A 26,398-nucleotide genomic window follows, 5' to 3' on the forward strand; every position below is an offset into this window, starting at 1 on the left:
ACGCTTAGATCAGACAAATAGTTGCATCCCATCCTCACAAAGTAGGATTCAAGCTGTTTAATTCAGCCGTGGTGGGTTAGCTTTGGATGGTTGAGCTATAGAGAACCTTAAGAGGGTGATAGACCACCCAACCCTTGGGCTCTTCTGCCAGCTACATCGCGTCTGTGCCTGAAGGCCTCGTGCGTAGACCCTGACAGAGCACCAGAGCCATATGCTGACACCTCTGTGCACATAGTTTATAGTTCAAGAGGTTGAAGTTTTTTTTAAGTTTTGGTTTCCAATAAATCATCAATATTGCTGTGGTTCAGTTATCACATCCTCTTATAGTCGAGTCAAATGTATTTGTAGCACATTTCTTGTACAAAACAATTCAAAGTGCTTTAAATAAAATAAAAGCACTGCAGCAGGGAGTGGAAGAAGCATTAAAAATGCATAAAAGAATGTATAGAGAAAGGAATAAAACAAGCAACAGTCTAGATAAATTGAAAGATACCGTGCAGATTTCATGCATAGACACATGAGAAAATAAATGTTTTTAACCTGGATCTAAAAATGTCTTCATTTGGTGACAGTTTAATCTCCTCTGGCAGTTTGTTCCACTTGTTTGCAGCATAACAGCTAAATGCTGCTTCTCCAGGTTTAGTCTGGACTCTGGACTGGACCAGCTGACTTGAGTTCTTGGATCTAAGAGCTCTGCTGTGTTTATATTCTCTGAACATATCACAGATGTATTTTGGGCCTAAACCGTTCTGGGATTTGTAAACCATCAGCAGGCTTTTAAATTCTATTCTGTGACTGACTGGAAGCCAGTGTAAAGATTTTAAAACTGATGTGACGTGTTCACTGTTAACTGTTCCCTCTCAATGCCATAAGTCAGCACAAGGTCAAGGGTTAAGGCAGTGAGTAGGTCTGTGAACACTTTGAGAAAATCCAATAAAGTCTAATATAGAATTAAAGTTAATATTTAGGCTGTCATTTTCAACATCTACATGAATATTAAAGTCCCCCACTACAATGACTTCATCTGTACTCAGCACTAACTGGGATAAAAACTCTGAGAATTCAGACAGAAACTCAGAATAAGGGCCAGGCGGACGATACACAACAACAAACACAAGAGGTTTTTGTCATTTCCACTTTGGGTGGGAAAAACTGAGAATCAGAGATTCAAAAGAGCTAAAACTAATCTTGGGTCTAGGACTGATTAGTAACCCTGATCTGAAGATAGCTGCCACTCCTCCTCCTCTGCCTGTGGTTCTAGGAACATGAACATTTAAATAGTCAGAGGGAGTTGATTCATTAATGCTAACATGATCCTTCTGCTGCAGGCAGGTTTCTGTAAAACAAAATATATCAATATGATGATCACAGATCAAATCATTCACTAACAGAGACTTCCAAAGGAGAGATCTAATATTCAGCAAACCACATTTAATAGTTTTCTCCAGAAAGATTGCCAATTATCTATGTAGCCCACGTTGTTTGCTGGACACCATCTAGACAACCAGAGATTGAATGAGGACATGCGGCTAAACATGTCATCACTGGTCAGATTTGGCAGGGGTCCAGAGAAAACTACACAAAATTACACACCGATGCAACATTAATTTTAGTGACCTCCGATTGGCGTAACCGGGTGTCATTACCGCCGACGTGAATAACTATTTTACCGTATTTCCGCTTATCCTTAGCCAGCAGTTTTAAATAGGATTCTATGTCGCCCGCTCTGGCCCCTGGAATGCATTTGACTATGGTTGCTGGTGTCACTAATGCCACGTTTCTGACTATAGAGCTGCCAATTACCAGGGTTTTGTCCTCAGCGGGTGTGTCGCTGAGTGGGGAAAATCTATTTGAAACGTGGACAGGTTGATGGTGAACCACGGGCTTGACTTTAGGACTATGCCTCCTCTTCCTGACAGTCACCCAGCCACTCTTAAGTCCCGGCTGCTCGGGATCTGCTCGGGTACGACTAACAGAGCTAACTACGCTAGTTGGCTCCGCACTGGCAAAAGGAGCCTGGCTCGCTATCGGGTGGTTTTCAACAGTGCAGAGCCGAGCTTCCAATTCAGATAACCTTGGCTCCAAAACTACAAAAAGACTACATTTGTTACATGTACCATTACCACTAAAGGAGGCAGAGGAGTAACTAAACATCTGACACACGGAGCAGGTGAAAGCAGGGGATCTATTCAATAACGACTTTAATCTCATAATTAATTTAAAAAAATAGTTTTTTTAAAATGTGGCCCTAATACTCCGTGGTAATAAAGGAACAAATATAAATGGAAAGAATTAGCACTTGGGCAGAAGTTATCTTACATTAAAGCACTACACTGAAAGCCAACCGGATGCCACAGCCAGCTTTTTTAACACAGTTCCACATTATTTCAGCTTTGGCCAAAAGAAAGAAAGGACAAGTTATCGATTTATGTTTGGGAATATAGATTCAGAGTAAAGCAGGCCTGTTGTTCCTGAAGGCCAGTAAAGCTCATTATCTTACCCTGAGCCAGTACCCCACCCACACCCTAATGCTCAGATGTATTTTTGTGTGTTGAAATCCATCCTGATACGACTGTGGGTGCGTTGCAGGTGTTTTCCGGTTAAAGTACGCAGCATCCCACATCTCAGAAGCGCTCGACAATGCTGACTGAAGAAGAGGAAGAGAAGAGGAGGGCTTCCTGCTCTGTTCTTCTCCAGGTACTGTGTGAACAGTGCACTGAAGCTTCTGAGCAGCTGCTCGGCAGACAAAGCCTGAGAACATGTGCCTGCCACTTCTCATGGGGTCATGGGACTCCCTTCCCTTTCAGTTTTTTATATTTTTGCACTGAGGGTTGGAAAATCTTAAATTATTACTTAATTATTTGGAAGTTAAGAGATTTTTTTGTTTGTTTTTACATAAAGTGGGGATTTTAGTCTCAGCTGAAATGTTCTTATACACTTATTTGTAAAAGAGCCTTTTTATGCTTTTTCCTCATAATTACTGTTCATCTTGGATTTTACTGTCTGGCAAACTTGTGCAGCAGCTTTCAAAGACCAATAATCCTAATTAATGTAAGCAAAATGGACTTGATGTCTTCAGTCTTAGCTTGTTGAATGTCTCATTTCTAACTAAGGATCCTGTATCAACGTGTATGAATCAAATGCATTTTTTCCACTTGATATATAGAATGTTTGGAAGGTAACTGCTGCTTTTGAGTTAGTTTTATTCTTTTTCAATGTGTACATTTTTTACTGGGATGTACTCACTATGGCAGAACACCACAGATTGTTTTTGATCAACCTGAAATCGGAACTACTCAGCATTGTATTAAAATGGCTAACATTGTAGTCGATGAGATGTCAGTGTTTTTGAATGAAGCTGAAGGTGATTCAGAAACGCAACACAACACCACTCTGCCCTGGTCGCGTGTCATCTTCTGCAGTTTGGGATCCTTCTCCTTCCTCTACCTGCCACTCTGTTTTTTCTTTTTGCTTCAAACAGAGACACAAATGTGACTTGAATCAGATTGTTGGTGTGAGCCAGCTCTGTGGTCGTGACGTGTGGCCAAAGCAGGAAAGTACCACTTTCATTTCAGAAATACCGCTTAAGCTTGTAAGACAAAGATACAACTTCCTCTGTCTCATCCATTCAGTTTTGTCATGGAGCGTTCAGGAAGACGGGTAGATAGATGGCTGTACAGGAGGGTGGCACCCCCACTCCTGCAGTAGGACGATGTTCATGCAGTATCATGGAAGGTTGGCCACCGTGTGGTATTGGCCCTACTGGGTCAAGCCTGGTGGTAGCAGCAAAGGCTCTGAATGTATCAGCAAATATTAGAAGAAATAAATGTGCAAACACACAGGTGTGTGTGTGTGTGTGTGTGCTGCTGTCACACCATGGCCGCACAGGCTTGCAGACAGTATCCACCAGAAGAAGTGGACAGTAGTAATGGTGTGAGGAAAACCGTTGGAACGGGAACTCCCGGGCTGTTCAGAGGAGAGCAGCGTGCCGCCATCTTTTCAAACACTGACAGACAACACCAGACTGTTTCTGGGCTTGTTTAGTGAAAGAACGAATGGGAAGTATCTGTAGTTTAACTTCGTGAATCTTCATTTTTAACATGTATGACAGACATGACAATTGATACTTGAGTATATGTTTGTAGATAAACTTGAATATGTTGATCTGATTTGATGAAATGTGTTTTTTTTATGTTTTCTGAGGGTTCTTTGAAGGTATTTTGAAATTCATTCAAAATAATTTAAGATGGCAGTGTTCAGGTGTACATTAAATGATAATAAATGAATAGTTTCAGCTAATGTATCTTTGAAACTAATTAAATTTGGGTTGTGACAAAATGTTAGTGATTCAATGTAGTATTTCCTTCTAAAGTCCCAGTATTATTTTGAAATGTCTGTTTGACACTCATGACACATTGGGAGTCTCCTCACTGTCCCTCTGCTTTCTCTGATCACCCGCTGCAGTACTTGGAAGCAGATTTTTCAGTTGGTGCCTGTCGGCTGGAAAACATAAGTGACCGAACTGAAACGGTTAGCATTAGCTGCCTAATCACTAACCTCTGAAGCATTTTCTGTCTGCTACTCAGAGACTGACCCACAGCTCTATGAAGAGCAAACAGGAGACACGCCTCCTGTGTCCACTGGTCATTCCAGACAAGGTGCTAGCTAACACTGATAGTGTTTAACCACAATGATCAGCAGTAATAGCTTGTCTAGCTAGTTGGCTGCATGTTGTCTTAAGCAGTTTAGTTACTTCAGCGTTTTCGCTTGAGCTAACATGAGCTAACTGGTTACGTTAGGAAGCTGAAAATAGTTAGTGTGACATTTCATTGTTCCAAGCAAAGTTTGAATATTTCTTTCAGTGGTGAAAAAGGTTTAATTGTGAACCTTTTAGGGTTCCATGAGTGTGGATAGTTGTCCTGAAAAGAACAGGACACTGAAGAGAAGCGTGTTTCCCGTTGCATCTCGGAAGCGGTTTTATTCATGTGGTTCCCACATAGCAGCCGCTTGGTTCTGTGTGCATGTGTCTACCATCACTGCCCAGCCTCATGTCCCGGCGTTGGTTTAGGACTGATCTGATCCTGATAGTGACAGTCAGGAGATTCAAGTGGTGGAGACTGAAATATCTGATGCTGTTGAGCTGAATGTTTCCGGTTTTACTTTGGTCATAATTTAAGCTTCAAACTGTTTCCCTCATTGAAGAGCTCTGGATTACAAGCAGCGAGCACCAACCACTCAGACTGCGGAGGGACGGGGCGTCCGGTGTTTGCACCGAGGACGCACCCAACAACCCAAGTACTGTTGTGTTGAGCTGTTTGAAAAAATGCTGTACTGTACATTTGCAAGGGGTCCCCCTCAGCTGTTATGTTTACTGTACTTTGATATGTGTACTGGAAAGGTCAAATATATTTCTAGAGTGGAATTTGGATTTTATGCAAATTGTTGACCATTTTTCCTGTCATTAAAAGCAATAAATATTAAAAGTGAATTTGTCCTGATTTGCTTATTTTACATGATGAAAACTTCTTTAACCCTCCATAGTGGAAGCTATGGATTAAAGGTGAAATCTGTAGAAATCTGGTGCAAACGGAAGCTTGGATTCCTGCTTGGATAAATTAACTTCCTGTTTTAGGTTGACATTTGTTTCCTTTAATCTTTTGTTTTCAAGGATAAACACAGAAAACACCAGCACGACACAGACAGGATGAGAAAGACACAAAAAATCATCATCATCATCATCACGGTGTGTCTTTACAAGAGCAGAGAGCAGCTGGAGCTTAACTCGGCTTTGACTAAGGAAAAGGTAACCTGAGGGCTATTACTAACCAGCTTCCAGCTGGATGTGATGTGTGTTTAACTCCTGTTGTTTTGCAGCGACTCCTTCAGGCTCTCGTTGTACTCGGCGACCTGTTGGGAGACGTTCTTGGCGACTGGGGCGTAGTCACTCTCCTGAGATTTGGAGGCAATGTCTGATGTTGCAGTTAAAGAAAGACCAGTGTGTGACTTCTGCTGGACCTCACACAGCTGCTGTCTCAAGATTTATATGAAATGGAACAATCTGACTGCTTTTCTTTGTGATTTTCTGGTGGAAATGTCCTCTGTGCCACTTTAGATATTGAATAGAAGTGCTTTGCATGTATCACCTCTGTTCAGATCTGACAGTAACATCCCTGAGACTGACTATTATAGGATTACTGTGTAAGGTGATGGAAACTGATGCCTCCGCCACTCAAAACAGCAATATTCATGAATTCATACACATTGGTGCGTATGTAAAGTGCTTGGATCTGCCTTTGTGGAAGAAATGTCACATTAAATTCAAGGTAAACACAAGAAACATGTGCTAACAGTAGCTAAAACTATTATTAAGAGAGAAAATGGCCTGGAAGCACGGATAGTAGTACGAGAAGCTCTTTTCCCCCAGCAGAATAACTATGTTGGACATTTGTTTAATGAGTTGATCAAGTATTTCACATCTGTGAACGCTACGATGAACAGGTTCAGAGTCAAATGGAGCACAACAGTCTGGTCCTGCAGCAGGACCAGAAATGATCCGTTCGTGTGTGGAATCCCAGAGCTCAAATGGGCTGAAGCCCCAAACTGATGGAAAGGAGTCAGCTTTCTGAAGGATACACTCTTTCATGACAAAGTTGTTCTGCTCCAAGTGCTGCCATTTCCTCTCCAGGTTTGCCAGCTGTAATAACAGTTCACACACACACACACACACTTTTCTGTTTCCGTCTTAGGGATACGATCAGGTTTCAGAGGTCTGACTGTGACAGTTACAGATTATTGTTGCTGATTATTTGCAGATATCTTAAACCAATCATTTATTCAAAATAGATCATAAAAAACACATCAAGTGTTGAAAAATGAAAAATATCAGTCTGTAAAGGTTGGGACAGGTCCGTGTTTCCCACTGTGTGGCACCCCCTCTTCTTTTAACAACAGTCTGTACGCATGATTTCCATCTGACCACAGAACAGTTTCCCATGCTGCCTCAGTCCCTCTTAAATGAGCTTCGGTCCAGAGGAGACGGCCGTGCCTCTGGATCATGTTCACATGTGGCTTCTTCTCTGCCTGATGGAGCTTTAACCTGCATCTGTGGATGTTACGCTGAGCTGTGTTCCTGAGCCCAGGCAGTGATTTCCAGGACAGAATCAGGTCTGCTCTTAATGCAGAGCTGCCTGAGGCCTGAAGATTTCAGCTGTGCTCACAGACAGTGATTCCTGGAAGTGTTCCTGAGCCCAGGCAGTGATTTCCAGGACAGAATCAGGTCTGCTTTTAATGCAGAGCTGCCTGAGGCCTGAAGATTTCAGCTGTGCTCACAGACAGTGATTCCTGGAAGTGTTCCTGAGCCCAGGCAGTGATTTCCAGGACAGAATCAGGTCTGCTTTTAATGCAGAGCTGCCTGAGGCCTGAAGATTTCAGCTGTGCTCACAGACAGTGATTCCTGGAAGTGTTCCTGAGCCCAGGCAGTGATTTCCAGGACAGAATCAGGTCTGCTTTTAATGCAGAGCTGCCTGAGGCCTGAAGATTTCAGCTGTGTTCACAGACAGTGATTCCTGGAAGTGTTCCTGAGCCCAGGCAGTGATTTCCAGGACAGAATCAGGTCTGCTTTTAATGCAGAGCTGCCTGAGGCCTGAAGATTTCAGCTGTGCTCACAGACAGTGATTCCTGGAAGTGTTCCTGAGCCCAGGCAGTGATTTCCAGGACAGAATCAGGTCTGCTTTTAATGCAGAGCTGCCTGAGGCCTGAAGATTTCAGCTGTGCTCACAGACAGTGATTCCTGGAAGTGTTCCTGAGCCCAGGCAGTGATTTCCAGGACAGAATCAGGTCTGCTTTTAATGCAGAGCTGCCTGAGGCCTGAAGATTTCAGCTGTGCTCACAGACAGTGATTCCTGGAAGTGTTCCTGAGCCCAGGCAGTGATTTCCAGGACAGAATCAGGTCTGCTTTTAATGCAGAGCTGCCTGAGGCCTGAAGATTTCAGCTGTGCTCACAGACAGTGATTCCTGGAAGTGTTCCTGAGCCCAGGCAGTGATTTCCAGGACAGAATCAGGTCTGCTTTTAATGCAGAGCTGCCTGAGGCCTGAAGATTTCAGCTGTGCTCACAGACAGTGATTCCTGGAAGTGTTCCTGAGCCCAGGCAGTGATTTCCAGGACAGAATCAGGTCTGCTTTTAATGCAGAGCTGCCTGAGGCCTGAAGATTTCAGCTGTGCTCACAGACAGTGATTCCTGGAAGTGTTCCTGAGCCCAGGCAGTGATTTCCAGGACAGAATCAGGTCTGCTTTTAATGCAGAGCTGCCTGAGGCCTGAAGATTTCAGCTGTGCTCACAGACAGTGATTCCTGGAAGTGTTCCTGAGCCCAGGCAGTGATTTCCAGGACAGAATCAGGTCTGCTTTTAATGCAGAGCTGCCTGAGGCCTGAAGATTTCAGCTGTGCTCACAGACAGTGATTCCTGGAAGTGTTCCTGAGCCCAGGCAGTGATTTCCAGGACAGAATCAGGTCTGCTTTTAATGCAGAGCTGCCTGAGGCCTGAAGATTTCAGCTGTGCTCACAGACAGTGATTCCTGGAAGTGTTCCTGAGCCCAGGCAGTGATTTCCAGGACAGAATCAGGTCTGCTTTTAATGCAGAGCTGCCTGAGGCCTGAAGATTTCAGCTGTGCTCACAGACAGTGATTCCTGGAAGTGTTCCTGAGCCCAGGCAGTGATTTCCAGGACAGAATCAGGTCTGCTTTTAATGCAGAGCTGCCTGAGGCCTGAAGATTTCAGCTGTGCTCACAGACAGTGATTCCTGGAAGTGTTCCTGAGCCCAGGCAGTGATTTCCAGGACAGAATCCGGTCTGCTTTTAATGCAGAGCTGCCTGAGGCCTGAAGATTTCAGCTGTGCTCACAGACAGTGATTCCTGGAAGTGTTCCTGAGCCCAGGCAGTGATTTCCAGGACAGAATCAGGTCTGCTTTTAATGCAGAGCTGCCTGAGGCCTGAAGATTTCAGCTGTGCTCACAGACAGTGATTCCTGGAAGTGTTCCTGAGCCCAGGCAGTGATTTCCAGGACAGAATCAGGTCTGCTTTTAATGCAGAGCTGCCTGAGGCCTGAAGATTTCAGCTGTGCTCACAGACAGTGATTCCTGGAAGTGTTCCTGAGCCCAGGCAGTGATTTCCAGGACAGAATCCGGTCTGCTTTTAATGCAGAGCTGCCTGAGGCCTGAAGATTTCAGCTGTGCTCACAGACAGTGATTCCTGGAAGTGTTCCTGAGCCCAGGCAGTGATTTCCAGGACAGAATCAGGTCTGCTTTTAATGCAGAGCTGCCTGAGGCCTGAAGATTTCAGCTGTGTTCACAGACAGTGATTCCTGGAAGTGTTCCTGAGCCCAGGCAGTGATTTCCAGGACAGAATCAGGTCTGCTTTTAATGCAGAGCTGCCTGAGGCCTGAAGATTTCAGCTGTGTTCACAGACAGTGATTCCTGGAAGTGTTCCTGAGCCCAGGCAGTGATTTCCAGGACAGAATCAGGTCTGCTTTTAATGCAGAGCTGCCTGAGGCCTGAAGATTTCAGCTGTGCTCACAGACAGTGATTCCTGGAAGTGTTCCTGAGCCCAGGCAGTGATTTCCAGGACAGAATCAGGTCTGCTTTTAATGCAGAGCTGCCTGAGGCCTGAAGATTTCAGCTGTGCTCACAGACAGTGATTCCTGGAAGTGTTCCTGAGCCCAGGCAGTGATTTCCAGGACAGAATCAGGTCTGCTTTTAATGCAGAGCTGCCTGAGGCCTGAAGATTTCAGCTGTGCTCACAGACAGTGATTCCTGGAGGTGTTCCTGAGCCCAGGCAGTGATTTCCAGGACAGAATCAGGTCTGCTTTTAATGCAGAGCTGCCTGAGGCCTGAAGATTTCAGCTGTGCTCACAGACAGTGATTCCTGGAAGTGTTCCTGAGCCCAGGCAGTGATTTCCAGGACAGAATCAGGTCTGCTTTTAATGCAGAGCTGCCTGAGGCCTGAAGATTTCAGCTGTGCTCACAGACAGTGATTCCTGGAAGTGTTCCTGAGCCCAGGCAGTGATTTCCAGGACAGAATCAGGTCTGCTTTTAATGCAGAGCTGCCTGAGGCCTGAAGATTTCAGCTGTGTTCACAGACAGTGATTCCTGGAAGTGTTCCTGAGCCCAGGCAGTGATTTCCAGGACAGAATCCGGTCTGCTTTTAATGCAGAGCTGCCTGAGGCCTGAAGATTTCAGCTGTGCTCACAGACAGTGATTCCTGGAAGTGTTCCTGAGCCCAGGCAGTGATTTCCAGGACAGAATCAGGTCTGCTTTTAATGCAGAGCTGCCTGAGGCCTGAAGATTTCAGCTGTGCTCACAGACAGTGATTCCTGGAAGTGTTCCTGAGCCCAGGCAGTGATTTCCAGGACAGAATCAGGTCTGCTTTTAATGCAGAGCTGCCTGAGGCCTGAAGATTTCAGCTGTGCTCACAGACAGTGATTCCTGGAAGTGTTCCTGAGCCCAGGCAGTGATTTCCAGGACAGAATCCGGTCTGCTTTTAATGCAGAGCTGCCTGAGGCCTGAAGATTTCAGCTGTGCTCACAGACAGTGATTCCTGGAAGTGTTCCTGAGCCCAGGCAGTGATTTCCAGGACAGAATCAGGTCTGCTTTTAATGCAGAGCTGCCTGAGGCCTGAAGATTTCAGCTGTGCTCACAGACAGTGATTCCTGGAAGTGTTCCTGAGCCCAGGCAGTGATTTCCAGGACAGAATCAGGTCTGCTTTTAATGCAGAGCTGCCTGAGGCCTGAAGATTTCAGCTGTGCTCACAGACAGTGATTCCTGGAAGTGTTCCTGAGCCCAGGCAGTGATTTCCAGGACAGAATCAGGTCTGCTTTTAATGCAGAGCTGCCTGAGGCCTGAAGATTTCAGCTGTGCTCACAGACAGTGATTCCTGGAAGTGTTCCTGAGCCCAGGCAGTGATTTCCAGGACAGAATCAGGTCTGCTTTTAATGCAGAGCTGCCTGAGGCCTGAAGATTTCAGCTGTGCTCACAGACAGTGATTCCTGGAAGTGTTCCTGAGCCCAGGCAGTGATTTCCAGGACAGAATCAGGTCTGCTTTTAATGCAGAGCTGCCTGAGGCCTGAAGATTTCAGCTGTGCTCACAGACAGTGATTCCTGGAAGTGTTCCTGAGCCCAGGCAGTGATTTCCAGGACAGAATCAGGTCTGCTTTTAATGCAGAGCTGCCTGAGGCCTGAAGATTTCAGCTGTGCTCACAGACAGTGATTCCTGGAAGTGTTCCTGAGCCCAGGCAGTGATTTCCAGGACAGAATCAGGTCTGCTTTTAATGCAGAGCTGCCTGAGGCCTGAAGATTTCAGCTGTGCTCACAGACAGTGATTCCTGGAAGTGTTCCTGAGCCCAGGCAGTGATTTCCAGGACAGAATCAGGTCTGCTTTTAATGCAGAGCTGCCTGAGGCCTGAAGATTTCAGCTGTGCTCACAGACAGTGATTCCTGGAAGTGTTCCTGAGCCCAGGCAGTGATTTCCAGGACAGAATCAGGTCTGCTTTTAATGCAGAGCTGCCTGAGGCCTGAAGATTTCAGCTGTGCTCACAGACAGTGATTCCTGGAAGTGTTCCTGAGCCCAGGCAGTGATTTCCAGGACAGAATCAGGTCTGCTTTTAATGCAGAGCTGCCTGAGGCCTGAAGATTTCAGCTGTGCTCACAGACAGTGATTCCTGGAAGTGTTCCTGAGCCCAGGCAGTGATTTCCAGGACAGAATCAGGTCTGCTTTTAATGCAGAGCTGCCTGAGGCCTGAAGATTTCAGCTGTGCTCACAGACAGTGATTCCTGGAAGTGTTCCTGAGCCCAGGCAGTGATTTCCAGGACAGAATCAGGTCTGCTTTTAATGCAGAGCTGCCTGAGGCCTGAAGATTTCAGCTGTGCTCACAGACAGTGATTCCTGGAAGTGTTCCTGAGCCCAGGCAGTGATTTCCAGGACAGAATCAGGTCTGCTTTTAATGCAGAGCTGCCTGAGGCCTGAAGATTTCAGCTGTGCTCACAGACAGTGATTCCTGGAAGTGTTCCTGAGCCCAGGCAGTGATTTCCAGGACAGAATCAGGTCTGCTTTTAATGCAGAGCTGCCTGAGGCCTGAAGATTTCAGCTGTGCTCACAGACAGTGATTCCTGGAAGTGTTCCTGAGCCCAGGCAGTGATTTCCAGGACAGAATCAGGTCTGCTTTTAATGCAGAGCTGCCTGAGGCCTGAAGATTTCAGCTGTGCTCACAGACAGTGATTCCTGGAAGTGTTCCTGAGCCCAGGCAGTGATTTCCAGGACAGAATCAGGTCTGCTTTTAATGCAGAGCTGCCTGAGGCCTGAAGATTTCAGCTGTGCTCACAGACAGTGATTCCTGGAAGTGTTCCTGAGCCCAGGCAGTGATTTCCAGGACAGAATCAGGTCTGCTTTTAATGCAGAGCTGCCTGAGGCCTGAAGATTTCAGCTGTGCTCACAGACAGTGATTCCTGGAAGTGTTCCTGAGCCCAGGCAGTGATTTCCAGGACAGAATCAGGTCTGCTTTTAATGCAGAGCTGCCTGAGGCCTGAAGATTTCAGCTGTGCTCACAGACAGTGATTCCTGGAAGTGTTCCTGAGCCCAGGCAGTGATATCCAGGACAGAATCCGGTCTGCTTTTAATGCAGATCTGTCCATCTTCAGTTGTGGGAGACTCTTCCTCTCTCAGGTGTCACTGACCTGTTGACCATTAACCTGTTTTGTTCCAACATGTTCCTCCAGCTGTCCACTTCCTTTTGCAGCCCTTTGTTGCCCTGTCCCAACCTTTTCCAGCTGTTCAAGGTCACTTTCAACATTTCCTGTGTTTTCTGTGTTGCTGTGAGGAGCAGATCGTTGTGAACAGCTTGTACACATTGACAGTAAATTAGATGACAGCTTTGGGCAGTCACTGCCAGCAGTGTCTGACTGACCTGAGCGTGAGTCTCATTTTCCTGCAGTTTGGACTTCAGAGCTTCAAACTTCTGGTTCATCTCCTCCAACAACTGTTCAAATGAATCTCGGCACTGAGTCAGCGATGTCCGTTCTTCCAGTAGTCTCTGCACCAAAAGAACAACTCAAATCCAATCCGTGTTTACTTAAAGTACGAGCATCCACTACCTTTTTCTTCTCCTCAGCCGTGCGCCTCAGGGTGTCCAGGTCTCTGTAGGTGTGCAGCTCAGACTCCATCGTGCTGACCTGCTCCTTCAGGGCACCAAGCTCGCCTGTGATCTTCCCCTCCAGCTGCTGCACCTTCTCCAGGTCCTGCTGCAGGCGCTGGGACTCTGGGCAGCGGAGGAGAAAGAGTCATGGAGGTGTCGCAACAAAAGCCACATTTAAAATATCTGTCAATCATCATGTTCATCTCATATTAGCAATAATACAGCTTTCACTGCGTTTCATTTTTAAATGCTGTCATGGAGACTTTGACGTTAAGCCCAGATGACACAGAAGTGGCAGTATTTCTGGCTGTTAATGCAGCAGCTCAGCAGAGGACACGTGCACACACTGTGGGGACATTAAAAACCTGACCTGTTGTCAGTCCTTTGGCGGTGCTCTCTGATTGGACCACCTCTGTCTCCTTGCTGACCAGCACTTCCTGCATGTTCTTCAGCTCGTTGGCAGTCACTGTGTTCACTTGATGCAGCCGCAACATGTTCTACACACACACACACACACACCTCATGAACACATTCACACACACCGGCCTTCCTACCCCACCCCCCTGGAACCCCCCAGTGATATGTCCGAGGCTGTTAAATCGTTCCAGTGTTCACAGAACAATCCTTGCCCCTCCCCCGCTGACTCACCCTGCTGCAGTGTTCCAGGAGTGAGACAATGTCCTCTTGGCTCTGGGTCAGCTTCTTCAGCTCCTGAGCCTTGGACTCCTCAAATGACTCCAGGAACCCTGAAACAAAGGAGGATGTATAACTAATAAACTCTCCATGTTCCACGTTTTTGAAGGAAACTCTCTCATTGCAACATGAATGTGAAAGCTGCTCGACTTGACCAGCTAACGAAGGACTGCTGCTGGCCCTCACCATGGCAACACTTTTCTCTGATGGTGCTCATTCTCAGCAGCAGAACAACAAACACAAATGTGGAGAATGGTCTGAGCGTGAAAGAACGAGTTCAACGTTCCAATTTTCCAGATCATTCATCTGCGTGATGCGTGAGAGGAGCCCACACACAGTACTGACTGATGTCATATAAGAGGCTTTTCATACAGAAACTCACCGTCAATTTCCTCTTCCTTCCTCTTCAGCTCCTTGTATTTCTGCTGACACTCCCCTAGGAAAACAGTCATGCCATTATCCAGTTTTATACTAGTTAGAACAAAAAAAGGAAATGCACTATATTGCCAGAAGTATCCACTCACTCATATAATTAACTTCAGGTGTTCCAGTCACTTCCATGGCCACAGGTGTGTAAATTTAAGCACCTAGGCATGCAGACTGCTTCTACAAACATCTGTGACAGAACGGGTCTCTCAGGAGCTCAGTGAACTCCAGCATGGAACCCTGATAGGAAGCCACCTGTGCAACAAGTCCAGTCGTGAAATTTCCTCTGCTAAATATTCCACAGTCAGCTGTCAGTGGTGTTATAACAAAGTGGATGCGATTAGGAATGACAGCAGCTCAGCCAGGAAGTGGTCGGCCACGTAAAATGACAGAGCGAGGTCAGCGGATGCTGAGGCGCACAGTGGTCACCAATTTTCTGCAGAGCCAATCGCTACAGACCTCCAAACTTCATGTGGCCTTCAGATCAGCTCAAGAACAGTGAGCAGAGAGCTTCATGGAATGGGTTTCCATGGTAACTGCATCCAAGCCATACACCACCAAGTGCAATGCAAAGCGTCGGATGCAGTGGTGTAAACTGGACTCTAAAGCAGTGGAGACGCCTTCTCTGGAGTGACCAATCACACTTCTCCATCTGGCAATCTGATGGAGGAGTCTGGGTTTGGCGGTTGCCAGGGGAACGGTACTTGTCTGACAGCATCGTGCCGAGTGTAAAGTTTGGTGGAGGGGGGATTATGGTGTGGGGCTGTTCTTCAGGAGCTGGGCTTGGCCCCTTAGTTCCAGTGAAAGGAACTCTGAATGCTTCAGCATACCAAGAGATTTTGGACCATTTCATGCTCCCAACTCTGTGGAAACAGTTTGGGGATGGCCCCTTCCTGTTCCAACATGACTGCGCACCAGAGCACAAAGCAAGGTCCATGAAGACATGGATGAGCCAGTTTGGTGTGGAAGAACCTGACTGGCCTGCACAGTCCCGACCTCAACCTGATAGAACACCTTTGGGATGAATTAGAGCAGAGACTGAGAGCCAGACCTTCTGTCCAACATCAGTGTCTGACCTCACAAATGCTCTTCTGGAAGAATGGTCAAAAACTCCCATAAACACACTCCTAAACCTTTTGGAAAGCTTGTCCAGAAGAGCTGAAGCTGTTATAGCTACTAAGGGTGGGCCGGTGTCATATTAAACCCTATGGATTAAGAATGGGATGAACTTAAGTTCTCATGCGTGTAAAGGCAGGTGAGCCAATACTTTTGGCAATATAGTGTATGCTAAGTATCAGAGTTAAACTGTTACAATCTCAATGTGCTTAAAAGTGGATAAATATTACTGTGAGTAAAATGAACTGCTAAAATATGAAAGAGTTAAAGGTCCTGCTAAGTGCTACAGTTCAATTTTCTGTAAATGCTAGAAAAGAAGAAAAAGAGCAACCAGTCGCTACCCTGAGCTGCCTCCGAGTCCTGGTCCAGGTGTCGGATGTCCTCTGTAATTTGACTGGTCCTGTCCTTGATCTCAGTAAGCCTGAGCGCGCGCACACACACACACACACACACACACACACACACACACACACACACACAGAAACAACACTTCCATATATTTACACACACAAATATAAGTTTCAAACATACAAGCAACTCATTGATTAAGATTAATACACACTGTCTCTCCATGCTGGCTATTTCCTGGTTGTCCTCCTTCACCTGGAGAAAAGAAAATGTTTGTCTTTATACGAGTGACATCTCACGCTGGTCTCACTCAAAGTGATCTGGCTCTATCAGACAGCGAGTCGTGGTGCAGTCTGACGGTGAAGACACAGCCAGCCAACTGTGATGGCTGACAGCAGCAGAGTGGGTTACAGATGGAGTTTCTCTGATGCTGCTGAAAAGGTTTCCATGACCACGGCTCAACTTTACAGGCATCATCAAAGTGTCTGTGTGGGAATGTTTGACAACTCACTCGCTCATTTAAAGCTTGATCTGATCAACGTGAAATTCTAAAAGCTTAATGTGAGCTCATGCTGATCGGTTGCTTCACGTGTGTTCATGGTCAGTGTCGTGAGTTAGCAATAAGTGAGAACCACACCACCTCTCTGCGTGATTAAAAGACCCGTGGAAGATGTTTTCCTCTTTAATCAGTGAAGTGTGCGTCCGTGTGAGGCTCAACCTGCTGAAACAACTTCTCCCTCTCCTCCTTGGGGGAGTCCAGGCTCTTGTGCTCGGCCTCCATGGCGTCGTGCTTTGCCTCCAGAGCTAACAGGGTCTCATGAAGTCGAACCACTTCTTGTTTGATCTGTGAGTGGGACAGTTCCTGGAAACAGCAGATTTCAGTTAAATCACCACCATTATCATATTTCATATTGATTGGACTTTCTTCTTTGCTCCTTCCACAGGTTCTCATCAACTGTCTCATCCTGCACTCTTTCTGCTTTTCTGAAGCATAACTCACCACTTCATAGTCCTCCTTTCTGGTTACCAGAATGTCCAGCTCTTCCTGGAGCACTGCGAGCTCCTGAAACAAAACCATGAGGCAGGGAGAGGAGTCAGGAGTAGACCTTTGTCGTCCTCCCCCAACAATAAGAGAGAGCTCCAGTCATACCTGCAGCAGTTCCTCGTTGGCTGTTGTCATGGTGAAATACTTCTCTTGCTTCGCAGCTGGCATTGCTTGGACAACTTCATCAGCAACCCGTCGTTCTCTCTTGGTCTCCTCCTCAAGTGCCCTGATTGCCTCCTCTCTTCTGCAGAACAAACACAGTGGGGTGGAGCTGTGAACTGGGTCGGTTTTTTGTCATAACAGAAAACGGGAGAAGGGCATGAACTATTGATCCAGGCCACGTTCAAATCAAGAACTCAGATAAGACAGCTTGGACAAAGTAGATAAGGCAGGTAGTCCAATTGAATTCCAATTGGCTTGAATTGGACTATATTATTTCAGTGCCTTGAGATGACAATTGTTGTAATTTGGCGCTATATAAATAAAATTGAATTGAATAGTCCAATAAAGAACAGAGCACTGCTCAACAGGGACAGTGCAACATTTATAGAAGAAGTCTTTGGATTCTTGACATTATTCTTTTTTTGCAAAAAATCCTCTAAGCAGCTCAGAGTTCTGATTTCCATCGATAAATCCAAGGTCACCTACACACTCTACGAATCACAGCCCCAGACTTCATTGCTGCAACTCGTCTTAACACAACAGCAGAGACGTTTGTGACCCTTAGAACTATGCGCTCCTGACTCAGCTTGAAGTTCGCCAGCCTGTTACGCACATTCCCTGGTCTGAAACTGCCGTGAGCATCCCAGGGTTCACAGCTTTGATTTCCAGCTCGGCTCAACACCGCTTTGCTTTACAGGTCCGCTTCACACGCCAACGGCTACATAACAACACATTCAGCATGGTAAATGTTTGTAAAGAATGTTCAAAAAGCCAGGAGAATGCAGCGAAGAGAACCAAGATAATGCTATACGAGGAAGCAAAGAAGAAGAGATCAAAATGTTTGAGGAGGGCCAAGAAGGACGAGCAGGTTGGATGTTGGCGCTGGAGAAAGCGGCAGGAAGACAGACAGATGCAGAGGTAACCCAGTCAGTAACAACTCTCTGGTTCTGCTGGTGAAGTTGCTGAGATTCAGGTTAACGAAAAGAACTCGATGATGATTTGTCCCTCTGCTGTGTGTCGACTGCACATCAGAGCTGTGCCTGTAATAAACTAACGAAAGGTGTTTAAATACTGCAGACACTCACGTTAGTGCTCACCCCCGTTATGTCATTTATCTCAGACTGAAACACGAGTTTCAACCGTCTCTGACTCACACATGGAGCCTCAGTTCTGTTTCAGACTAACATGGAAGTAAGATCTTCTCGTGTTTGCTCACTTTTAGTCAATTTCCCAGCAAAATCTTGGAAGCTTGCAGCGTTTCAAAATGATTTCTGCTAAGCTGACTGTAACATATACACTGTGTATTGTGAAGTACGCGTACTGATTTCACACACAGAAAAGGCAACCTGAGTTCCAGAGGAAGAAGCCTGCGAGCATGTGAAGATACGCAGTCTTAATCTTCCTGTAACACTGCGGCACATTGCTGCTCCACACGTTTGGTTTTTTCTTTCACTGTATTCTCTAAATCAGCCTCCTCAGCATGAGGATTCAGGCGTATCCCTGTACATTCACGCTTCAGATGGATATTTGTTTTTAACTGCAGTGGCGAACATTAATGCTCGTTATGTGAAACCCTAACCCTACCGGTTCTCTCATTGCAACATGAATGTGAAAGCTGCTCGACTTGACCAGCTAACGAAGGACTGCTGCTGGCCATGCACACCTCACCATGGCAACACTTTTCTCTGATGGTGCTCATTCTCAGCAGCAGAACTAACTAAAGCACCAAATGAGTGAAAATATCTAAGCCTTTCAAAGGATTTACAGCATTCTGAGCTCTTCCACTGCCTCCTCCTTTGGACCCGCTGTATACACAGGGATGAATTTTCTCTCTTCATCTCCTCCTCTGCCTCTTTCTTCCTCTTAGCATGTTCTTCTCCTTTCACTCTAAGCTGTTGCTTGTTTTTATTCATTTTGTTTCTTTCTTTTATATTCTTTATGTAAAGCACTTTCACTCGTTTTGGACATGAAATGTGCCATACAAATAAAGTTGACTTGACTAAATTCCTTTGCTTTTTCATTCCATACTTTCTCTTTTCCAATCAAATTAAAACCGTCCCATCTCCTTTTCTTTCCTCTCTCTTCTTCCTGCATGAGTTTACTCTCCCCCTGCTTTATGTTTTAAACCTCCAGCTACTCACTACTTAAGACATGGAAATTAATGGTAAAATCAGCTCTTAAATAGCTTGCCCTTGCTCTCATTTTTCCCTTCATAGTATTGTTTACACTAGATCACCGAAGTAGGAGAGAAAGGAAAGTCAGGAGAACTGACTTGGCCAATCATAAATGGTTAGCTAGAAGGAACAGCCTCGTGTTCTGCAGGGAACAAGGGTCATTTGCTGTGCTGGCTGCTAATGGGCAACAGGTGAATAGGTCTGCCTGAGTGTGTGTAGAAATACAGGTAAGTTTCCTCTTTAATTCTCATTAGTACAGAAGGAGATTCAGCTCTGAGAGCACTCATAATCAGCCAAACAAAAATGTATACAGGTTTAGTCAGATGATCCACAGAAAGGAACAGGTGTGTTGTGAATTTTAATTTCAACACTTGGATAACGTCTGGAAAGAAAGCCATTCACAGAGAAACAGAGTCTCCAGTTTAGATGGTGCTGTACTGGACGAGCAGGTGTGTCAGCTGATCTCAGTCCATTCCATTCTTTAATGGAATGGTAGTTTTCCTCTCTTTGGTCACACATCTGTGAGGAAACAAACCGTGATGAGTGATTTTTTCTTCATCATTTTACAACATGACTGACTACTACACTACCTATAGTGATAGCTGTATCACTTCCAGCCTTTTTCACACAAGCTGTGTTTATTGTGTTGTTTCAATAAAAGAAACGGAAATGTAGAGGTTTAAAAGAGGAAGGTTCATGTGACTTACAAAGCTGAAAAATATGAAGGATCTTCTTAAGCTCTCTGGTAAAACAGATGACTATGTTGTCAGTTGCTCATTAATGTATTTTCTATTGGGTTGTCTTCAGAATACAATGAAGAGCAGGTGCTGCCGGCCTCTCCTCCTGCTTTGGCTGACTGCTGTGGTTGGAACTAGAAAGGGAAATACTACCAAGGCTGTGGAAGAGGAAGCAGTGGTATGGACAGTGCGAGTCTTTCAATCTTTGGTTTAAGTGTCTTCTCCTTCTGTATGTGATTGAGTAACTATTGTTAAAACTGTCCTCCATCAGCTGGTCAAAAACCTAACTAACAAGCTTCTCCAAGTCATCCCTTATAATGACAACGATGTTTTAGTAACTATACTGGCGATTGAAGAGAACCAGATTACTCTGAATGAGCTGGACCAACAAGCCCTAGCTAGCTATCCTGCACTGGTGGAACTCCACTTGAACGGTAACTTGGTCACCTCAGTACCAGCCAAGTTCTTCTCTGGGTTACAACAGCTGAGAGTGCTGTCTCTGGCCAGGAACAATATCAGCAGGTAAATAAGAGAGCAAAATAGTAGCAGTATCTAATTCTACATCAAATACTACTTCTACCTAATTCTACATATGCCATACCTGCACTGGATTTAATGCACGACAGATGCTTTGGTTCTTGTTATGTCAGTGATATGTCAATTGTTGCAGCCTAGACCCCGAAGCTTTCTCTGGCCTGGACTTTCTGAAAGAGCTGGACCTATCCCATAATGAGCTGACAAATCTCCCCACACAGCTAATCACAGGGCTCACAAATCTGCAGGTAGGCTGTCTATGGTCAACAAGGATCTATGTGGACACTGGAAAAGTTCCCTAACACTTTCTTTAGGAATCATGTGACTTTATGATGTCCATGCCTGTGTTACATGTACACACAGAAACAACTAACCCTCTCCATGAAGCTATTTCAGCAGCAGTGTGTCCCTCATCCTGGGGACAGGAGAACACAGCCATTTCTCTTACAGTATATTAGTGATTCATCTAACAACATTACTCTGCCCGGTCCCGTTAGACACTGAACCTACTGGAAAACCCTTGGATCTGTTCCTGTCCTCTGCTAAGCATCAGTGGAAAGATGAGACCAGCAAGTTCTATTGGTATTACCATTCATCCACTTACATCTTATTCAGTTCATACAGCGTGAACTCATCAGCAATAGCTACAGCTGACTCCCAAGCAGCCCCAATTATCCTACTGAACTATGCAAATACCGATTAGTTGCACTATAAATCATTTTATGTCATCACATGACGTCTGGCTATACAGGTTATCCAGAAATCATCTGTGCATCTCCAGAAGAACAGGCTGGAAGCAGCCTGGAGGATGCAGCTCTGAGTTCCACATCACATCCCACTAAGCCATCATACCCACAAACACCGCCAACTCCAGTCTACTCACAAAAGTCCTGGGGCTCAACCATTACGTTGAAGGCCACATTGTCACCAAGTCAGAACTACAGCATCAGCAAAGGTATGACAGTACGAGGGATATCTAATTTGATGCAATCTGCAACTTTGCCAATATACTTTAAAAGCTCAGAGTCTTGGACAATGACTCACTGTCTGATGACATTTAGTTCACTGACAGATGTCCTGACATGTTCCTTTACAATTTTCTGGCATAATTCAGAATTCACTGTTCCATTTTTAGAAGTAAGCCAACAAGGCCAAGATGCAGCAAAACATAAAAATATATATATATATATATATATATCAGCACCATATTTCACAGAGAGGGTTCGCTTCTTTTACTGGAACTAAATGTTTTCCTTTAGGGATAGTTTGGTAACCTTTTCAAGCCCTTTTGCATCAACAACTTAATTTCTGAGGAATTTAGAAATCTATTTTTTATGTTCTGAAGCACCTTAACTTACAAGTTTCCTGATGTACAGATTTTACTAGATCGCCTGTTCTTAAAATAACAGGAAATCCACAAGTGACTATCTTAATCTTCACATTAAATGTCAGATATTGGCATACTCTTGTCACTCACAGAAATGGAATCTTTTTACTTGTAATGGTGTTTGCAGAAATGTAGATATTCTTAAGAGTTCACAAACTTTCAAGCACCACTATGTGTAGATGACCAAATAGAACATAAAAAACTGAACAGACCGTTCATTCCACCCCATCTCCAACCTGTGACCAGGTGACCATGGCAACACTTGGAAGTTCACAGCGTGTGTTGCAGCCTTGGCACTAACCACCTTCATGCTCATCATATCTGCCGTCAAGGGGCCTTCATGGTACAAGCGCTTTCACAACTACAGACATCGGCGACTCCACCAAGAAGGGGAGGAGGAGGACATTGTGCCAACGGTCCTCTCAGAGACTGTAAGGTACCTGAACCATCAGACATTCACTTTTGAGGAACAACACACACAGACAGAGGAGGAAGAGCAAGAAGATGGGTACTTTGAAGATGCAAACATTAAAAGGGAAGGAGAACATGCAGGAGAGGACATTCGAGCGGAACCATGAAGAAGCAAGCAACAACTTATGAACCACTGAGAAGCTGAGGAAGCTGCTGTATCATAATCAGAGCAAAATCCGTCACCTGTGTTCTCTTTGAACAAAAAGCCCAGTTAGGGGCTGTTACATTAGGTGGGATACATTACACACCATGTTAGGTGGAACACCTGACAGCTAAACAAAATTAGCTAGGCATGTATTTTTAAAGCACAAATGAGTATCATCATTCAAGGGTTTACTAAACATTTGCCCTGGCTCTGTATGATTTCTGTAATGCTGCTTATAAAGCTATTTCAAATTATTCTAAAGACTCTAAATAAGTACTCTGTGGCGTGACATAAATGCAAAAAACATCAAGTACAAAGCTGATCATCTGATCATGTGGTTGACGGGATGATTTTCAGTCACACAGTCGGAGAAGGAAGACTTCAAGCGTAGCTCTAGATTACTTTGGATTTTAAAAGAAACTTTAACTCTCAGCAGTGATGATTTCATGAGATTCTTCATCAATAAAATTGTTTCTATCAGAGAGAAGATTAATGGAATCCTTCCCACTATTATCACTGATGTATCATCAAGTAGAGCAGCTTTAGAAGTATCTTTAGAACCTGAATTGTATTTAGACAGCTTCTGTCCAGTTGAGCTCTCTGAGCTAACAACAGCAATAGTCTCTTCTAAACCATCAACTTGTATTTTAGACCCAATCCCAACCAGACTGTTCAAGGAGGTTTTCCCCTTAACTGACACTTCCATTTTGGATTTGATCAATCGGTCTTTGTTGATAGGATATGTACCTCAGACTTTTAAGGTTGCTGTAATTAAACCTTTACTTAAAAAACCTACTCTTGATTCAGAAGTGTTGGCTAATTATCGACCTATATCCAATCTCCCTTTTTTGTCTAAAGTTCTTGTTGCAGTTCAACTTTGTGATCATTTACATAGAAATAATCTGTTTGAAGAGTTTCAGTCAGGATTCAGAGTGCATCATAGCACAGAAACAGCACTGGTGAAAGTTACCAATGATCTCCTGTTAGCTTCTGATAGCGGACTTGTTTCTGTGCTTGTCCTGTTGGATCTCAGTGCTGCATTTGATACGATCGATCACAGCATTCTGTTACAGAGACTTGAACATGTTATTGGGATTAAAGGAACTGCATTAGGCTGGTTTAAGTCATATTTATCTAATAGATTCCAGTTTGTTCTTGTAAATGAAGAATCTTCCTCACACATCGGAGTAAGTCATGGAGTTCCTCAGGGTTCTGTGCTTGGACCGATTCTTTTTACTTTATACATGTTTCCATTAGGTAACATTATCAGACAGCATGGCATAAATTTCCATTGTTATGCTGATGATACTCAGCTGTACTTATCTATGAAACCAGATGAAACCAACAGGTTGGTCAAACTACAAGCCTGTCTTAAAGACATAAAGACCTGGATGACTCAGAACTGTCTGCTTTTAAATTCAGACAAAACTGAAGTTGTTCTCTTTGGACCTGAGCGCTTCAGGGAGAAATTGTCTAGTTATATAGTTACTCTAGATGGTATTTCCTTGGCGTCTAGTTCTACAGTGAGGAACCTTGGAGTTGTTTTTGACCAGAATTTATCATTTGACGCACATATAAAACTGGTTTCTAGGACTGCCTTCTTTCACCTTCGTAATATTGCTAAAATCAGGAACATCCTGTCTCAGGGTGATGCAGAGAAACTAGTTCATGCATTTGTTACTTCAAGATTGGACTACTGTAATTCCTTATTATTGGGCTGTCCCACATATTCTCTGAAAAGCCTCCAGCTGATCCAAAATGCTGCAGCCAGAGTTCTGATGAGAACTAACAGGAGAGATCATGTTTCTCCAGTTTTAGCTTCTCTTCATTGGCTCCCTGTTAAGTTCAGAATAGAATTTAAGATTCTTCTTCTCACATATAAAGCTCTTAATGACCGAGCTCCATCATATCTTAAAGATTTAATTGTAAGATATTTTCCTAACAGAGCACTTCGCTCCCAAACTGCAGGTTTACTTGTTGTTCCCAGAGTCTCTAAAAGTAGAATGGGAGGCAGAGCCTTCAGTTATCAGGCCCCTCTCTTGTGGAATAAGCTGCCAGTAAATGTCCGGGAAGCAGACACCCTTTCCACTTTTAAGATTAGGCTTAAAACTTTCCTTTTTGATAAAGCTTATAGTTAGGGATGGCTCAGGTGATCCTGAAACATCCCATAGTTAAGCTGCTATAGGCTTAGACTGCTGGGGGACCTCATCTGTCACACCTTTCCTCACTTTGCTCTCTTTTTCCCCCTGTTTAATTTCTCAAATGATATTATGTACATGTGACATTATTGTGGTTATTAACTGGTGTTTCCCTGTTCCAACAGATATCCTTTGAATGGTGTTTTTCCCCCCTCTTTTCCCTCTTTTCTGTCTTCTCAAACCCCAGCCGGTCGAGGCGGATGGCCACCCTTCCTGAGTCTGGTTCTGCCAGAGGTTTCTTCCTGTTAAAAGGAGTCGTTCCTTTCCACAGTCCCTCAGGCTCAGGACGGGAGATTGGACTGAAGACAAGTTTCAGTGCAATCTGTTGGTTTCCTTAGCTAGGATATTATTTTTGAATTGGCTCTACATGAATGAATTGGATTATTTTTTAATTAATTACCGTATTTTCCGCACCATAAGGCGCACCTAAAAGCCTTAAATTTTCACAAAAAACGGCATATAATCCGGATTATGTGTCTACCGGATTATATGGATTCCATGGAATCCGGTATGGATACCTAGAACTGACATACTGTCACGGATACCGCCATTTTGAACCGCGGAGTGCCGAGCATTCATCAGGGCATTAATACCCTTCCTCATCATTCACCGCTCTCCCTTCGTGCCGCTCACCGCCACATTCACTTTTGCCACGCCTCTTGTGCGACGTGCAGTTTATAAGTTTCTAAGTGTAAAAACGACTGACAATGTTGTCCTTGACCGTCGGACCATTACATACACTACGTGTGCTGGCAACGATAAACCAATCAAAGAACATTAGGTAATACGTACGCTTTAAAATCAGGTGAGCCTTATGTATGGGTTAAGTACAGAAATGGACCCGTGACTGAGGGTGCGCTTTAAAATCAGGTGAGCCTTATGTATGGGTTAAGTACAGAAATGGACCCGTGACTGAGGGTGCGCTTTATAATCAGGTGAGCCTTATGTATGGGTTAAGTACAGAAATGGACCCGTGACTGAGGGTGCGCTTTATAATCAGGTGAGCCTTATGTATGGGTTAAGTACAGAAATGGACCCGTGACTGAGGGTGCGCTTTATAATCAGGTGAGCCTTATGTATGGGTTAAGTACAGAAATGGACCCGTGACTGAGGGTGCGCTTTATAATCAGGTGAGCCTTATGTATGGGTTAAGTACAGAAATGGACCCGTGACTGAGGGTGCGCTTTATAATCAGGTGAGCCTTATGTATGGGTTAAGTACAGAAATGGACCCGTGACTGAGGGTGCGCTTTATAATCAGGTGAGCCTTATGTATGGGTTAAGTACAGAAATGGACCCGTGACTGAGGGTGCGCTTTATAATCAGGTGAGCCTTATGTATGGGTTAAGTACAGAAATGGACCCGTGACTGAGGGTGCGCTTTATAATCAGGTGAGCCTTATGTATGGGTTAAGTACAGAAATGGACCCGTGACTGAGGGTGCGCTTTATAATCAGGTGAGCCTTATGTATGGGTTAAGTACAGAAATGGACCCGTGACTGAGGGTGCGCTTTATAATCAGGTGAGCCTTATGTATGGGTTAATTACAGAAATGGACCCGTGACTGAGGGTGCGCTTTATAATCAGGTAAGCCTTATGTATGGGTTAAGTACAGAAATGGACCCGTGACTTATAATCAGGTGAGCCTTATGTATGGGTTAAGTACAGAAATGGACCCGTGACTGAGGGTGCGCTTTATAATCAGGTGAGCCTTATGTATGGGTTAAGTACAGAAATGGACCCGTGACTGAGGGTGCGCTTTATAATCAGGTGAGCCTTATGTAT

The 26,398-nt window shown here is 44.7% G+C and overlaps 3 protein-coding genes across 5 annotated transcripts in view; 2 read left to right on the plus strand and 1 right to left on the minus strand.

Annotated features, from left to right (window-relative positions):
• Positions 1 to 5,488, plus strand: part of zcchc2 (zinc finger, CCHC domain containing 2) — a 35,817-nt gene extending 30,329 nt beyond the window's left edge. For both annotated transcript variants that reach the window (XM_072378786.1, XM_072378787.1), the window contains exon 14: positions 2,590 to 5,488. In XM_072378786.1, coding sequence (XP_072234887.1) covers positions 2,590 to 2,651 — 62 coding nt within the window. In that variant the 3' untranslated portion in view covers positions 2,652 to 5,488. The remainder of the gene's footprint in view (positions 1 to 2,589) is intronic.
• The window catches only part of ift74 (intraflagellar transport 74), a 47,017-nt gene that overhangs the window by 7,031 nt on the left and 13,588 nt on the right, over positions 1 to 26,398 (minus strand). Inside the window, exons 9-20 of one of the 2 annotated variants that reach the window (XM_072378789.1) lie at positions 16,913 to 17,051; positions 16,763 to 16,825; positions 16,481 to 16,624; positions 15,977 to 16,017; positions 15,756 to 15,835; positions 14,255 to 14,308; positions 13,828 to 13,925; positions 13,550 to 13,676; positions 13,139 to 13,302; positions 12,952 to 13,077; positions 6,634 to 6,694; positions 5,827 to 5,969 (exon numbers count right to left, since the gene is read on the minus strand). In XM_072378789.1, coding sequence (XP_072234890.1) covers positions 5,854 to 5,969; positions 6,634 to 6,694; positions 12,952 to 13,077; positions 13,139 to 13,302; positions 13,550 to 13,676; positions 13,828 to 13,925; positions 14,255 to 14,308; positions 15,756 to 15,835; positions 15,977 to 16,017; positions 16,481 to 16,624; positions 16,763 to 16,825; positions 16,913 to 17,051 — 1,213 coding nt within the window. In that variant the 3' untranslated portion in view covers positions 5,827 to 5,853. Of the gene's footprint in view, positions 1 to 5,646; positions 5,970 to 6,633; positions 6,695 to 12,951; positions 13,078 to 13,138; positions 13,303 to 13,549; positions 13,677 to 13,827; positions 13,926 to 14,254; positions 14,309 to 15,755; positions 15,836 to 15,976; positions 16,018 to 16,480; positions 16,625 to 16,762; positions 16,826 to 16,912; positions 17,052 to 26,398 lie in introns of those variants that run through there. The other variant, XM_072378788.1, reaches the window with a different exon arrangement.
• Positions 17,729 to 22,379, plus strand: LOC140284987 (uncharacterized). The gene is made up of 6 exons (XM_072379048.1): positions 17,729 to 17,887; positions 20,152 to 20,402; positions 20,551 to 20,662; positions 20,912 to 20,996; positions 21,166 to 21,369; positions 22,045 to 22,379. The coding sequence occupies exons 1-6, from the start codon at positions 17,729 to 17,731 to the stop codon at positions 22,377 to 22,379; spliced, it is 1,146 nt and encodes a 381-aa protein (XP_072235149.1).

Source organism: Leuresthes tenuis, unplaced genomic scaffold, assembly GCF_036924035.1.
Source record: "Leuresthes tenuis unplaced genomic scaffold, fLeuTen1.0.hap1 SCAF_24, whole genome shotgun sequence".
NCBI lineage: Eukaryota > Metazoa > Chordata > Actinopteri > Atheriniformes > Atherinopsidae > Leuresthes > Leuresthes tenuis.